At 35.7% G+C, this 16,377-nt stretch overlaps 2 protein-coding genes across 5 annotated transcripts in view; one reads left to right on the top strand and one right to left on the bottom strand.

The window, feature by feature from the left end:
• LOC103724228 (squamosa promoter-binding-like protein 9) overlaps positions 1-5,662 on the top strand; it is a 38,148-nt gene extending 32,486 nt beyond the window's left edge. Inside the window, exons 8-12 of one of the 4 annotated variants that reach the window (XR_015975782.2) lie at positions 280-457; positions 1,390-1,968; positions 3,982-4,357; positions 4,500-4,594; positions 4,743-5,662. Coding sequence is in view for 2 of the 4 variants with exons in the window: in XM_008815422.6 (XP_008813644.3) it covers positions 280-457; positions 1,390-1,968; positions 3,982-4,302 (1,078 nt within the window). In the remaining 2 variants the exon portion in view is untranslated. Of the gene's footprint in view, positions 1-279; positions 458-1,389; positions 1,969-2,306; positions 4,703-4,742 lie in introns of those variants that run through there. The other 3 variants (XR_005511407.3, XM_008815422.6, XM_026800420.4) reach the window with 3 other exon arrangements.
• On the bottom strand, positions 5,505-16,284 carry LOC103724230 (Nop53 protein). The gene is made up of 12 exons (XM_008815425.6): positions 15,967-16,284; positions 14,820-14,992; positions 14,699-14,744; positions 14,579-14,604; positions 13,623-13,703; positions 13,348-13,458; positions 11,905-11,990; positions 7,419-7,538; positions 7,213-7,335; positions 6,281-6,347; positions 6,110-6,189; positions 5,505-5,825 (listed from the first exon to the last, which is right to left on the bottom strand). Exons 1-12 carry the CDS (start codon positions 16,136-16,138, stop codon positions 5,816-5,818), a joined length of 1,095 nt encoding a protein of 364 aa, XP_008813647.4. The 5' UTR covers positions 16,139-16,284; the 3' UTR covers positions 5,505-5,815.
• Positions 16,285-16,377: the final 93 nt, after the last annotated feature.

The following is a 16,377-nucleotide window of genomic DNA, read 5'->3' as shown; positions in this document are numbered from 1 at the left end:
GTTCATATAATGATGCCTTATTTGACAAAATTCAATTTTTATTTTAACATCCCAAAACTTCTTTATTTCGGTGAGGAACTTGTGACTTTAATCTTCAGTATTTCAACAATTTTTAGTGGGGTGATGGGTGTCACAGATTTTGTATGTTTTGATTCCGTTACAGTTATTTGAAACTGTTTCCGTCTCTAGAGTCTCCAGTTCATTTTACCTGCCATAATAAGTGTTTTTTTCTTCACGAAGAGTAATTGGATTTTTTAGTAATTATTTTTTTGATGGCAGATTTCTTGTGTCTTTTGCTGGAAAGTATCTTTCATTAGAGTCCTGTCATGCCATCTGTCATAAGATCACCGAATGCAATGAAAATGGGGTGGGCTCTATTTCAAGCATTGAGCATGAAGTGTTCAGGATAAATATAACTCAGACAGATTCAGAAATTTTTGGCCCTGCATTTATTGAGGTTTGTATATTGTGAACATTTTTCTAAATATTTTTGCTGAAATTGACCTACTGTAAATTGTAATTCTTGGCTGCTAGTTGTGCTCAGCTCTTGCGGTGCATTGCTAACTTGCAGTGACCATTGCTTGCTTGATGCTTCTGTTCATGTTTAATGTGCCAACTACTCTTTATTCTATTGCATAGGCATACCTAAACATAATTACTGTAGGATGCTTGAATCCGTAGTGCCAAATGATGCAGGAAGAGAATTTTGTTTTTAGAGATCTAAAAGATGGGATGTTCATAGAATAAAAGGAATAAAAGTTTGGGACTCTTCGTTGCAACAGATAATTAGTGGAAAATCCACCAAGCAGCTTCAGCATTTCACTCGATTAGTATCAGAAACATCAATGCTACAGTCTATCCTGGTGGGGTACTATTCTTCTTGATGTACAACTTTCATGGAGGAGGAAATAATCAACAAGTACATAATAAGTTCAATTTATAATATTCAGTTCATTTGTTACTCTAAGAGACATTAAAAAAAACCTTACTAACTTAAGAAATTAAACCTAAGATAACAACCTAAAATAATTAAAACTGTGAACTACATTTCTGAGTAGGTTAATTTCATGATCGTTCGACATTGTGAATTTTATCTGGTAATTCACTGAACTTGCTGTCTTGTGGTTACTTAGGCTTAAAGTACATGCATCATAGTTACATGCTATACATGCATGAGCTCTTTTCTTTCCCTTTTTTCTTGTGTACACTGCACTAGATTTTAAATTTCAGGCTGCATACTCACTTCTTAGTTCTTATAGTTTCATAGTTGGTTTAAATAATTTCAGATTAGGTTTTTATTATTTTAATTTCCACTGGGTAGTAGATTTGTCCCTAGGACTGGTCTGCATCATTAAAGCAACTCGATAATATGCCAGCTTGTTTTTGTAGGTAGAAAATGAATCTGGAACATCCAACTTCGTGCCCATCCTCTTTGGAAACAAGCACATATGTTCTAAGTTAAAGAGGATGCATGGAGCGTTCTTTGAATCTCTCTGCACAGACAGCATCATCTCTCAGACCACTGATACTGTTGCAAATCCAGGCTTTTGCAAGGCTCTCGTGTTAAAGCAAAATTCAATATCTGAACTACTTTTGGATATTGCATGGTTGCTTAAGGAACCTCGGTTAGAGGAAACAGAAACACTCTTGAGTTCAACAAATATTCATAGATTAACTTGTTTATTAAAATTTTTAATACAGAACAAGGCTTTCATTTTGTTGGAAGAGATACTGCGTTATCTGGATGCAATTGACTGGGAAGGCTTAAACAGCAGAGTAGATAAAGCTTTAGATGCTGATTCGAGGCTTTTCTTGAACTATATAAACCATGCAAGAGAAATTCTGCATCACAGAATTCCACATGATGAGAAATCAGAGTTAGATCCACTGGACTCCCTTTCTAGAGCCTCCATGCCACAAAGCTATGCGATGAATGATGGGAATAATAGAATGTCTTGTTTGAACCAAGTAAGTTCACATTTTTTCCTAATCTTTATTTTTTGGGGTACACATCATTCTTTTTTGGATTGAATTTTTCATGACAAGTTCAATGGAATGATTTTTTTGATCTAATTGTTTCTACTAATTATTTTTATGTCATCATTGACGGTGGTTAATTAAAATTGACATAGATATTTTTACAAGTGCTGAGCCCAAGCTTTCGTATCATTTCTGTTGGATATTTTGCACATAATTAATTTTTTACAAAATACAGATCCATGATAAAATAATTTCCAAACCAAAATGTTAAAGATAGGTTGTGATATCAGAACTGATGTTGATTTAAGTTGTTTCTTGAAACGCAGAGGTTGCTGGTTCGGTCCTTGTTACCCATTACAATAGTGAGCGTATTTCAGGGAAGTTGAACTTAGCTTATCAAATTTATAAAATAATTAGAGAAGTCAAAGTGCATGTTTTTTCATGCTGCTCCTGTGCTTCTGTGTGAGATTTTTCAGTTATTGTTCCTTCTATTCCCATATTTTTTACTTGTTTTGAGCCTTGACATCTTTTTTTCAGCCTTTAGGTGGACTGAAGCTGCTTGTACAATGAGTAGGTATAGGAGCACATAGGGGGTGGTTTGCATTAAATTAGGACGCCTGCTTAGGAAGTGAAAATATATTGCTATTAAATCTTGTAAAAAGGTTAGTAACTGGTTTTCATGTTCTATTAGATATGAACAAAACATAAACAGCGTAATGGTAATTAAACCATAATCAGCTCTAATTCTTAGTGGCTGTAGTATACTAGTATTAATTGCTTGGTTGAAAAGGAAGTTGTTATTTGGAATCATCTTTAAGCAGGAGAAGGATTGCAAAGCAGTAGAATATTTGGCTGCTAATCTGGATACTTGAAAAAGAAAAAAAAAAGTATAATTCTTTTTAGACTTAATAAGGTTCATATATTGGGATATGAAGTGTATTTACTTGAGAGAGTGGAGGACTAGGTATCATGTTTTCTGCATTTAAGATGCAAGGTGAAAATGGTGGTGGACGTTTGTGTATAAAGCACATCTATGTTTGATGTAGCATAGGAACATGGGACTCCAGGAAAGATGAGGGGGCAAAATATGTCTTTAATATTGTAGCGTGGAGGTGGAGTTAGGTTATGATCTGCCATTTCTATACGCATATCTTTCAGCTAAAAGTTAATATCTATTCAAATACTAGCCCAAAAGAAACTACACAAGACTATGCAAGATATATCTATTATATGCAGATATACACAGAGGTAGACAACATTTTCCTTAATCTAACTTGCTTTTGTTGGTATTCTAATTGGTATGTGACTAGAATCTCAAAACATGATTTACTTATTTACCCAAATCCCACTTTCTAAATCTAACCAAAAACTTCAGTTCTTCCACAAATCTATGAATTGGTACTTTGACTGAAGCTGGATTGATTAATTTATACTGTAAGAAGGTTTTCTTCAAATAATTGTATATAAAAATGAATTTGAATAATAACCTAAACTGAACAAATAAGATTAGTCAACAATTGATATGTTGTCATGTTGCCTACATGCCCTACGAATGACAACATGCTTGCAAATACTGCCGTTTCCTTTTTTTGATCAAATTCTGGAACTAGTTGGCTGTTTGGCTTTGACAACCATTAAGCTAAAGATTTTGGTAGAATGCTTCACTAAAGGAGCAATACAAGACAATCTCATTGAACCCAGACCCACCAAACTGAGATGTGCAAGTAATTACCGGGATCTGTGATGCAGCAAGGGTCATATCCGGCAGTAAATCATTGACAAGTTGGATAAAAAATTGTGCAGAACCGGTCATTAAAAAAAAAAAATAATGTATTGCACATGTATTCGAATTATTATAATTCTGCTGAGATGTTTGGCATTATCTGTTAGTCTCTAATCTAAATCTGCTTGTTTTTTTGTCAGAGCGGTGGCTTGACATTATTAGGCCTTTGAATCACCATACTACAGTAACTTCAAAACCAATACCTTTTTGTGTTGCAGAGTACAGAGGGAAGGGACAAAGATGGTTCAGGCTTAACAACTCGAGCTACTCAAGGAAATGATGAAACTGTTCCACTTCTAACTAGAGAACGAATTTCTGGACAGATGTGCCGGCTGAATTCGGGTACAAGATGGACATCGGAATCCTGGGCCAACATTTTCCCTAGCACAAAGACAAGCATTCGTGCTGCTCTATTTGTAACAGGGAGTGCTTTACTGTGCTTTGTGGCATGTGTCGCCCTTATCCACCCTCGCATGGCTGGGGAATTTACAGATTCTCTGAGGAGGCTTTTATTTGCTAGTCCGAAGCCAAGGAATTGAAGATAGTTTTCCTTTCAAGTTTTTTATCATCTGCACATTGTACGATTGCCAAACTGTAAGTACCACGCTGTTAAATCTGTTGATGGGTCGGCCAGCAGTATAAAGAAAACATAATGCATTCTCCAACGCTGGCATTTGTTTTTTTTTTTTCTTTTTTTCTCACCATTATTCTCTCAATCTCTGTCTCATATTTGAAGGGGTTCCGCTATTTCTAGTTGAGAATGATTTAGAGATTGGGAGGTTTGGTGGTGGTGGCGGTGGTTGATGGAATCCGTATTCCTCGTTCCCTTGGGTACGTATTTCTATTGTTTTTTTTTTCTTTTTCCATCATCATGTACGTTTGCTTGTTGATTCCTAGTATGATCTCTCTTGCATAATTGATATATATTTCTGGGGCCCACCATGTTTGTCGAGTGGATTTTAATTAAATCATAATGCAGTCCGTTTCTTCCGAAAGAAATCGCAATACGGGTAAGCAATTCATGTGAAAAATGAAATCTTGATAAGCAAACAAAATCTTCTTATGGTTGCCGGTGCTCATCCATACGGCAAGGGTTGCACTTGGTCTTCTTGCTAAAAGAGAGGGATCAAAATAATGCACTGCCAACGTATCAACAGAAGCTTGAATTACCTTCGGTTTTACTTCAGACGATAGAGATTAGACTGATGAATCGTCTACAATAATGCCTGCCACCATTTATCTGCACCATCGAGTGCTTTGATCAGCTTATCGCCAGCGCTACTTGTTCTAAGCCATTGTGGATACTAGACGATGTCGACAACATTGGCACATATAAGCAAGCACTTGTGAACATTAAAAAAGAGATGATCTCGCAATATCACGGCCTGCTAGAAGCAAACTACCCTGTCCACAGCTGAGTTTTTCCACAGGTGGGAGTTCCAGTGGAAAATGGGCTTCCCTTGTTTCTGAAGGACCAATATTTGCATCCTAACAGATCGCAGAACTATTTCGCAAGAGGCATAAAGTTTATTGCTACTCTTGCAGTTGCTTCTTGACTGCTGCTCTTGCAGCGAACTCAACCATAATTGGAATTAATAACTGTAGTCTCCAATATTATAATGGAAACTGCAGTGCATAATATTCTCTACCAGCCAAGGATAAGCAGTCACGCCCTGAAGCTTCTGACAAAGGAGAACTTAACATCCACATATCTGATTTGCAGCGTCAAAAAAGAGGCTCGTGCGGTCAAAAGCCTACCATGAATTTAAAGGTCTGCCTTTCAAAGAAAGAATTCAGAGGTCTGGAGTTGGCAAGAAGTAATTTGATACATACAAATTCTGTACTCTTTTTGAAAATTTTCATCAATCAAAAGACCTGAAGCGTACTCAAATTCCACCATCCACTGTTGCATATTGCTTCTAACAGTACTCGGGAAGGAAATCAGATATTACATTGACCGAGAAGGTAAGAACCAAAATCTCATGCTTCACTTGAGCAGGCCCCTCCATTGCATATCCACTGTATTCCATGTGATCCAGCCATAAACAATGTCTACTTCTTTCTGCGTGGAAACAAAATGCAACAATTAGATGAAAATACCTGATAAAAAATTGACATCAGTAAATAAGCGAATAGGCGCACTAAGTTCTTTTTTCTGAAAAAAAATTTTATGGCAAACACACTAGATACTGTACATTGAAGAAAAGATTATTGGTGTGGTATGTGTTAATTAGTGTTTGTTTCCCATTTGGAAAAACATGCATGCAAGAAATTATAGAGATAAGACTACATGTTGCATGGGGCAAAGATCAGGAGCAGAAGACACAATAGCCAATCAATACAAACCTGCTCCTTTTAGCTTTTGGGACAAGTAAACCCCGTTTCTCAAGGCTTTTGAAACGATCCCTTGCAAGAGTGCAACATCCCTAAACAAAATAATAGGTTTGCTAAAATACAGATGTAGCCAAGAGCTGAAACTGGAAGGAATCAATATATAAATGAGAACCTAGTGAGTACCTTCAGCTTACGCAGAGATCCAGAGATTTCCTCGGTCAAAAGAACCTGAAGAGGAGCTGGTTCAAATCTGCAAGGGATGAGAAAAAGAATCAATGAAACCATAGTTCTGGGAAATCAAGAAATGGTAAGAAATTATGGATTTTTAGGAAAGTTTATTCATCTTAAAATAGAGATAATTCCGTAATAACTAGAACAAAGCACTTTCTGGCAGGAAAAGCCAAAGGGCATCCCCATCAATCGGCACATGACAAGTACTCAATTTCGTTAACCCGTCAGATGTCAAGTACAAGATGGTCCATACATCTGCTTCTTATCAGGCCAGGGTGACTCGCAGCTTTCCTCTTCCCTCTTCTGCAAACTGGCCTTTCTCGCATGTATTTCATCATTAGGTGCAGGTTAACTCCACTACCAGGCAGAGTAAAAGATTCCACTTCAGAACTAAATACTGTAGAGCAGAGTTTCGAGATTTACATAAGCATGATATATATTCCAATGAATCAAGGAAGAAGCTCACTGTCTTCAAGGTTTAGAGTATTATTCCTTTCAACCTACTTTGTTTTGAAGCCTGGCTAAACCTAAGATAATCCAGAAGATCTTAGCATCACAATCTTTTTCCATAGTAGTTGGAGCCCTGCCTTGATTGTCTGATCTCATAGTCTTGTAGACAACTTGGATAATTACTAATTCAGAAAACTAATTCCCAGTAATAACATGGGGGTGAACTTGTACATAACTAAATAAACATTATATCCTGCCGAGACGAGCCAAATAAATCTTCAACATGCCTATTAGCTCAGAACCACAGCCCAGACGATATGTTCTTTAACAATGCTTTGGCATATACAGTTCAAGAAATTGTTGCTGCATTTATGCATTATCTAAAGATTCTAAACAGAGTAGAGCAATAAAGTTGATGAGTTATGAGATGTTACTTGTGCTTTCCCAGGCGAGGTGGAGCTGCTTTTAGTCTATCTTGCTTAGAAACAACACGTCTCCTATGTCTTCTGTGCTTTTCTTCATCCTCTTTAGCTATTTCTTTCAAGATATCTGGTAAACTGCAGAAAATTGATGAAGACAGAAAGCTAAAATTCCTCATTAAAGTCACTTCACATTCTTGAGGATGAAGACAGATAAGTACCTATCAATTTCCTTATTAAGATTCTCCAGCTTCTCAGCTTCAGCTTCTGCTTTTAGCTGATCCTTGTGTCTGGCTCTCCGATTTCGCTCCACTCGAGTTACCATTTTTGTTTTTACTTTTCTGCACCCAGAAGAAAAATAGTTGTTCTAATGAACTTGCCAAAAAGCAATACGATTTCAAAGCTAATCATAGACGCTTAGCAGTGTATGATAAATTTATTTAACTGCACAAGGTTCAAGCATCAGATTTGCCAATTTGACATATATGCTTTCTAGGTTATATAAACTAGAGGAAAGAAAGAAGTGCAGTAATCTGGTGAGTTTTTCTGGTATCGACTTTCTTGAATAGGGTAACAATCTGAAATTCCAGAGTTTCCCGATCAAGGGTCATTGATTTAGTGGAGCACCTGATATCTAAGCAGCTGCAAGAGTGCCCAAGTGCTTCGACGATCATGAAAATTAGTGCAAACGAAATATTTCTCCAAAAGTGGCTTGATGCATCATTGCAAACAAGCAACATCAAATTGTTGTAAATTGTACCTTTTCAACCTTAATATAAATAAAGTTAAATTTATCTCTACAGTATCATCATGCAAGGTCAGCCAAAACAGTCTGAATAACATAACATGACTAAGCCGATGACTCTTAAGAAAAAGGTTTCCTCAAGATTGATGACATACGAATCTAACAAATTTATCTGTATCTTCTGATTAATATTTCTCACTTCAATAGCCAATCTTCCAAAATAAAAAAGATCGAACCAACATTACCTGCATTATCTTTTCATGTCAAAAAGTAAAAACAAGGCCCAGACACAACACCTGCTACAAGATTTTACTCTTCAGAAAGGATTGATGGAAAAATATTAGAGGACCAATAACAATATACTAATGTCAATTAAAACAAACTGAAGTAATCATGCATATTTATAATAACCACTTTAATAGAACTATACTGGTACACCATATAATTGTTCATAAAATGTTCCCATGCAGGAATATGTCAAAGATTCAAAGTATCAGAGTATTGGAAAATCTAAGTTCAACGTATACAAGGTCATTAGCTCTTGCTATTTCATCAAATAAGTCATTCAATATGAGAACTTACAACATTTAAGGCCCCTTTGGCATTGCTTTTGGAGGTGATTTTAAAGTGTGTGGTAAAAACTTTGAAACAGCTTTCTAGCTCCTCCAAAAGCTAAGAAAGGTCTGCTAGGGAAGAACTCCAAATTAGAGCTTTTGGGCAAAAGCTCTATTTGAGATGTGGGGAGAAGCTGCTTTTTCTAAGATGAGAGACCTGTGTTCAAGTCCCAATAATGGTTTAACAAGTAATCTAAAAATAATCTATAAATTAACAATACTTTATAATAATAGATTTTTAATTGTACAATAAAATAACAATATAATATTATATAATGTAATAATAATATTTTATCATTATCATCATTATGATATTATAATAATCATATTATAATATTATAATATTATTATACCGTTATAAAATACTAAAACAATAATGTCATAATCATATAATAATAATATTATTATCATATAATATTATTATTAAAATATTGTATATTTTTATAATAAATTTAAAAAATTATTACTAATTATATTATTCAGGTTAAATATCAAAATAAATAATTTATGAATTAAAAAAATATTTTATAATAATTTTTTGATAGTATAAATAGTTAGATAATTGAGTGTAATATGTAATATCCTTTATTATCACTTCTTGATATTAAAAGCACTTTCTTGGTTTGGTTATCAAATATATATTAAAGTTTCACATCACTTTTAAAAGTATAGTTATCAAATAGCAAACAACTTTTTATTAAAAGCTCTGCTACCTATAGGCTACAGCAATGCCAAACGGGCCTCAATATCTAAAATATTCCTTAAGTCTTTCTCCTTTCATTCTTAAGTATTTTAGCTTGAATCCATAAATGCAAAAATGCCTGTACCATACCACATCGCATTCTAGCATGCGTTCATATAAAAATACGCACAATAATCTCTTTAGATATGAACAATCAATTGCTATATGATTCTATTTCTTTCCCATCGAGACCATCTTGGGTTGAATTGAATACACAATGACTTGTACCAAAACTCCATCTTATAAAATAATGTACGACATTTTAAAGAATTTGCACTTCCTATATAAAGATGCAAGTGAAACAGGAGGGGTAAGTAATGCATCCCAGATCATCTAGACCAATATCATCCCATATCTCATATAGTTCATGGGATGATGGTCTGTTCCCTCATTTCCTTATAGCATCGAACTTCTACAAAGTCCCTACACTCCTGTAGCACCTTCACCTTGGATTCATTACACTTATCTTTCACCAAGACATCTGAAGAAGGACAAGCACTAACAAGCAGATATAAGAATCAGTCAATCATTTATTGTACTCTGTCAACTATCCCAAGCCTTGTCAAGGGCAGCAGCAAGCAAGTATAACAATTAGTCAAACATGTATTGTACTCTGTCAACTATCCCAAGCATTGTCATGGCAACAGCAGAAGTCAGCATATCTCCTAAACATAACCTCAACCGCAATCCCACAGGATAGTTTATATGAGAACTTCATATAACTCTTCAAAGCAGAAAATACACTCAGCTGATTTCCTGACTGTACACTTAAACCATACTGATCATGATACTTGCAAACCACATTCCAATGGGAACATTGGAAAGACAAAGATTGCAAGTGCATATAATATCACTAACAAATATTAACCTGACTATCATTGGTATTCCCTAATTGACACATTATTACTATTGAAAAAATAATTTTCAGAAAACCATTATTTTCGCAATTTTAAAGTCAATGACTCTCCTAATTAAAATATTGAATAATAAGATTTATGAAAAAAGGGGTGGATTTGGGTTGGATGAATCACTCGTTATCCAGTAATAAATTGAAACTTAACCCATACAAATAGGTTTGGTACGGCAACTCTCTGTCTGCTATTTGATTGAAACAACTAATTCAATTTCAATTCATGCATTGATCCAGAGATTTGTTGAAGAGTCCACATAGATGCATTTGTCGACCATTTTAGTTTTTTTTAAAGAAATATAAATTAAGGGTTTTTTGTCAAAGAATTCCCTCTCCAATAAAAAAGCAGAGTGGAAATACTTTCATCCTAAAATCATTTCCGCTTCAAATCAAGTCATGCAACTTAACTGTCATATAAAAGATTGATCGAGGTAGATATAATGCAACAGGGAGGGTGCAGTTTGAACCTACCATAAGAGTAACCCACATACTGTTGCTTATCCTGGAGCCATTGGGAACTATCTACAATGGCATTCTTCAAGGAAGACATAGTAATTCGTAATCACAAACTTAGTAAGTCCCTTTTATCACATATATGTCATTATGATTTGAAAGAAAAATTCTATAATTAATTCCTTCAATACGATGTGATTAGACATACAATCTAGTGATCTACCAATAAGGTTAGCAGATGTGCCTTGGACACCAAGCATCAATGCATCTATATAGGGTGGGAGGAAATTTTGGAATGGGAGAACAAATTAAAAATTAATCCATCAAATTACGAAATGGAGGATTAGGATGGAGAGAATAAGGAGATTTGTTTAAGGATAGATATAAAACATTTGGCAATGTCAACAAGAATATTAAAAGGATCCCATGGTTTTCCACTACTTCTGATGAGGCCCAACTTTTAGAGTGGCACTACAGTATAGCGCACTATTTGCAAATCCAAATGCACGTCTCAAATCTCACAACTAAAATGATACTTGTTTATGGATTCACAAGATTAACTTTGAGGTTAGCAACTCATGCAATCAAACAACCAAAAAAGTTGAAGTTATGAGGAATCAAAATTGATTTTTCGAGTTGGATTCAAGTTAATTATATTGAGGGATTCATAAAGAAGCATAGGCAAGAGCTTCCACTGGAATCTTCAGATCCCTAGTGCTATCCCTGACAACCTAGCCATGAATGTTAATTCAAGAGCACAAATCACCAGCCCCATGGCAAAGACTTACTACAAAATTGTCATTCATCTATGTAGGAATGGAGATCATGCTGGCATATGGACAAATCTTCTACCAACACAGACCTTGAAATCGGCAAATTACACTTCTTGAGAAATTAAAAGGAAAACAATATTTTGTTGGGCAACCTGTTGTCATGGCCTCATTCTTTTGAGAAGTAATATTGCATCATTATCTTCAGAAAACCTCTATCATCTTTCACGGAAAAAATGATATAATGGATGCTATTAAAAAGTTATGAGAATCATTCACAAAAATCACCAATTTACATAAATAAAATCAACCATCAAATATAATAAGAAGCCTTACGATATTAAGCTATGTTCTACATGAAAAAAATTCTCCAATCATATATCTTAAATACTGCACCTTCTTTCTCAAATGGTATAGTATTCAATTAACAGGACATAAGAGCATTATTAACAAGAAGATTTAGAATAGCAGACCTTTGTGCATGCAACTCATTGCCAACATCACCCTCACCCCCTTCCATATCACTTTCATTGCCATCATCTGCATCCAGAAAAAATTTCTAGAGAGCAAAAAGTGTTAGCAAACAAGAGCAACTATATGTTTGTATCAATGTATGAATTTGATATCAGCTAACATCTATAATTATGACAGGGGTCAAGCATTCCAGAACTGCCAGATGGTACTTCAACTCTTGCACCCCTTCTCCATTTGGAGGACTTTCATCCAAATTAGTGAAGTAAAAATGAACAAAGAGTATTTCCAGAAGGAGACAGATTCAAGCAAATTAATCATAGTATTGTATTAGAGATTTAGGACAATACAAAATTAATTATGGCTTAAAATTTCAATTTAATAGTAAAATGGATCAGCCAACTTTTAAAGGCACAAACTGGTGTATAAAATTCTATATTAGGCATGTAACTTATCTTTTCTAAGTTTTCTTAAGTTGGCTCTGGATCCTACATCTTTTATTTTGCAAGTTTGAGCTGAGGATGCCAATATACTCCTTTAAAGTTGGGTGGTGACACAATGAGCCTCAAACAAAAAGTTTAAGGTGGATTTTATAGGCTTTAGAAATAATTAAGACACTCATCTATCTTGTAACATGACTTGATTAACAAGTAAAAAGTAGGTCTAGAATTTACTTCATCAGCCTAAGGTAACCATGTACGGATTGTATTTTGTTTGCACTAAGTTATGAATGACCTTTACTTTCTCATAATCGGATCGGAAATAGCCTAACAGGATTTCTTAGTCACCTCGTCCACTTCTTCAATTCTTCCCTTCTTATAATACACAGTATCAGCAAAATATTGCAAGTAAAAAACATTAATTCTTCCCTTCTTACTATACAAAGGATCAGCAGGATTTTGCGGGTAAGCAAAATATGCATCACCAAATACGCATATAATAAGAAATTAAAACCTGCACTTGCAACTGAAATATCTTGAGAACATTTATTCCTTTCAACCTACTTTCATTTGGACCCTGGCTACAATCAGTAATTTGGGAACTAGTGCTTGACACATACCAAATCTAGATTAGTTTTAGAGCACCCATCTATCATGGTCAAATGATTACATGGATAAAAATGGGAATTACACGGTACAATCACAAGATTTGGAGATACTCAATGGAAAAACCCATAAGCTAATGGTCGTGGAGAGCTTCCCCTCGTTATGCATAGTAGTAGCAATTATTTTTTCTTACCTCTGCATGAAAAAAAAAAGCTAAGAAGATTTGAAAAGAAAACCTCTTTAATATCAACTAAAGAAATTAAGAAGATGAACTAGCTGCTACCTCATATGCATATCTTACTTCATAAAATTTCTGGTTATCTTCATATCAACCTAGCCATTTGAATCTTCTACTTATACAAAAAAGCAAGAGAGAGAGAGAGGAATTTCTACACTCACATCTACTTCAGCCACTATTTCACCAGGAACTGTAGGTGGCACTGGTTGAGGTCCCAATTCTTTTTTATAAACTTTTTGCATCTCATCTGCAACAGCTCGGGCCAACGAATCCTATATCCAAAGCAAGAAAGCAAAACAAAAAACAACTGACCCTCATATCATGGACAGAACTTGAGAGAATTGAGACTATCTTATCTAACTAGCCTCTAACCAGCCTCTTTGATGAGCTACATATAACTGGAATGTTATAGCGCATTAGGAAGTCCACGAGATACCTGATGAGCCTCAAATGGAGGATTGAATGAACATCCTGGTGGCTCCACTTCAACCGCCGGAATAAGAGAGGTGGATGACTTCTGTCAAATCCCAAGAATGTTATTAACGAACTTTATGAATTCCATAATTTCAAGAACAAGAAAAAAATACAAAGTCACCCTCTTAAGAATCTTTTATGCACAATCTAATCTTGCAAATAATAACAATGAACTTATGTGGCAAGCTACAGGTAGAATAATAGGGAAAGAATCAAACGGTGATTCAGACAGTTGCCGCATGATCCTTTCCCATGAAGAAAGCAAGATATCACCAAGCACCTGTCTGTGAGTCATAATTGAAATTTGCAAATGAACTGGCTCTTGAAGGTGCTTTTTTCATTTTTAGTTTCAAACTTTTTCAATGTAGCTTGTGAATCAATTATTGGAAGAATGTAACAGGTGGATCCAGCTCTTCAGCATTTTCTGTTGGGTTGATGCTTTCGGCGCCATAGTGCTGACCAATGAGCTATATGTCTTTCGTTTCACAGTACTCCCTGTTGCTATGATTGACTTTAGTGATATACTTAACATCACCTTCAAAGGAAATAGGATACAGTAGCCATCCTAGCATGGCCTAAGAACAAAGTGGAGGTATAATGTCATCATCATGGCCATCACTTGGGCAAAGCATGCCACGTATGACAAGGTGCACTATGCAACAATAGGTAAATCAAGATCTTAATTTTACTTTCCTTTAGTTGGAAAACATCTCATGGCATGCAAGAAGACAGAGACCACATGAAAAGCTTCAAGTTGTTTAAGTTCACTTCAGTAGTATTTTTTAAGGACTTCCTAGATGGAAATTGCATGCTTCGAGTAGCCATGCAACTCTAGGCTTCCTCAGAAGTACTAAATGTTTAAATAATTTATTTGTTCACGAGTCATCAGATCATAAATATGAGATATGATTGTCTCACCTTTTTGGCCTTGGCACACACTTCACCTGCAAAGTTTGAAGGGAGATAAAAAGATCAGAATGGAGTCAACATTAGGTAATTATAATAAAGCAGTGCTGAACATATTAATCATGAAAGAACCTTTTTTGTTCCATATGTCATGGACTGTGGTAGCTGAATCCTCGCCCTGAAGATATCAAGAACAGATAATAAATACAAAAGATAATTTCCAGGCCTAAAACTTCTCTAACAGATTGCATACCTTTGAAGCATTTTGTGTTTCGGTTTTTTCTTTCAGAATTTCTTTCTTTTTCTTTTTTGACTTTTTCAATGTTGAAGATGGTACAGGTTGCACAAAGGGATTGCTCTGAAGCAAGCTCTCGTAATGTAGAACTTTCTCCCTCTTCTTTTCTATCTTCCTTTTGACAGGAATATCTGCAGCAGTCATGAAAAGACTCAATCAATCTCTCGAAAAGATTATTTGAAATGAGGATCAGCAAAAATAGCTTGAAGTAGAAAATATTCCCAGAAAATACATATGAAAAGCAATTGCACAACAGCTACAACGGCACATTTTTCCTTACAAACTAATAGAAGGTTAGTCCAGCAACCTTTTCAATGTCAAAACAATATGGAACCAGGAAGTTCCCCAACTACAAGAAGTCACTGAAGTTATTAACAAAACAGCAACCTAAAATTTTCATGGGTCTTCCTTGCTTAGTGAGAACATCAATATGGAAATAATAAGAACAACAGACTTAAGGAATTGAAATGATGACGATTCAACAGCATAGTCAACTTGTCACTACCGACCATGCATTCTACATTTTCTTTTTTTTTTTAACAAAAAAAATCATTCTACCACATCCAAACTGCACTGGAATATTTTTGCTCTTGTCATGCATTAGTCTTTCATTAGTTTCATTTGTAATCGAATTCACTAGTTTTTTTAACCAAAAAAAAGTCATATTCTCAATCAAAAGTTACATGTTGATAAAATAAAAATTACAAAATAACCCATCAGCCATTAACATACAAACAATAACTGTGCTTATACAGAGTGCAAACCGAGACCTCCTAGCCCTCCTGCTTAGCCACTCGCTTTCCACCTCTCAATTTCTAATATAAAATATAATTATAATTTCTCGCCCTAAAAATTGGATTTTTCCAAAAAAGAAAAATCCTACAGGAGAAACATGTCCATGATCTCTCAAACTCGCAACCAAAGATCCCCCCAGCTTCTCACAAATTCGTACCTTTAGCAAGAAAACCAAACATATACAATAAAAAAAAGACAAAAAAGGGAGAAAAAAAATCCAGCTAGAGCACGAAAAGAACAAATAGCGTTCGAAGAACAAGAAGCAATCAAAAAAATCCAGTCGAAAAGGTGGAGGAGGAGGCGTGGCTGCCTGTGGACTTGTCGACGTAGAAGAGGGAGTCGCTGGGGATAGAGGGGAGGGCAGCGGCGCCGCTGAGCGCATCCTTGGTGGTCTTCTCGAAGTACTCGTCGATGTCGTCCGTCTTGATGTTCGCCCTCCATGCCTTCTTCCCCTTCCGCGACCCCTTCGCCGCCTTCCCCATCCCTTTTTCTCGCCCCCAAATTCCTCTCCGCTCTCAAAACCCTTCTTCGCGAGCGAGCGAGCCTGAGGCGCGAGGAGGAGGGAGCTAGGGTTTTATTAGGTAGGGCCGAGAGCAGCTGGTTCAGGCGGTCTGGTTGGGGCGGCAATGGGTCAGGTTGAGCCTGTTCATGTTGACCAAAATGTAACAAATCCCTAAATATTATTAGATGATAAATATGGGAAGCTATTCTCATAACACCC

This window comes from Phoenix dactylifera, chromosome 2 (genome assembly GCF_051530095.1).
Source record: "Phoenix dactylifera cultivar Ajwa chromosome 2, Ajwa_hap1_PhDact_Kaust_v1.1, whole genome shotgun sequence".
NCBI lineage: Eukaryota > Viridiplantae > Streptophyta > Magnoliopsida > Arecales > Arecaceae > Phoenix > Phoenix dactylifera.
The sequence above is the reverse complement of the archived record's forward strand: the minus strand, read 5'-3'. Positions and strand labels throughout refer to the sequence as shown.

Excerpts from the sequence above, each read along its gene's own strand:
- LOC103724230 (XM_008815425.6), bottom strand. The coding sequence starts at position 16,138 with ATGGGGAAGGCGGCGAAGGGGTCGCGGAAGGGGAAGAAGGCATGGAGG. Across the intron at positions 14,993-15,966 it reads CTACGTCGACAAGTCCACAG|ATATTCCTGTCAAAAGGAAG; the intron begins GCAGCCACGCCT and ends TGACTGCTGCAG. Across the intron at positions 7,336-7,418 it reads CTTAATAAGGAAATTGATAG|TTTACCAGATATCTTGAAAG; the intron begins GTACTTATCTGT and ends AATTTTCTGCAG.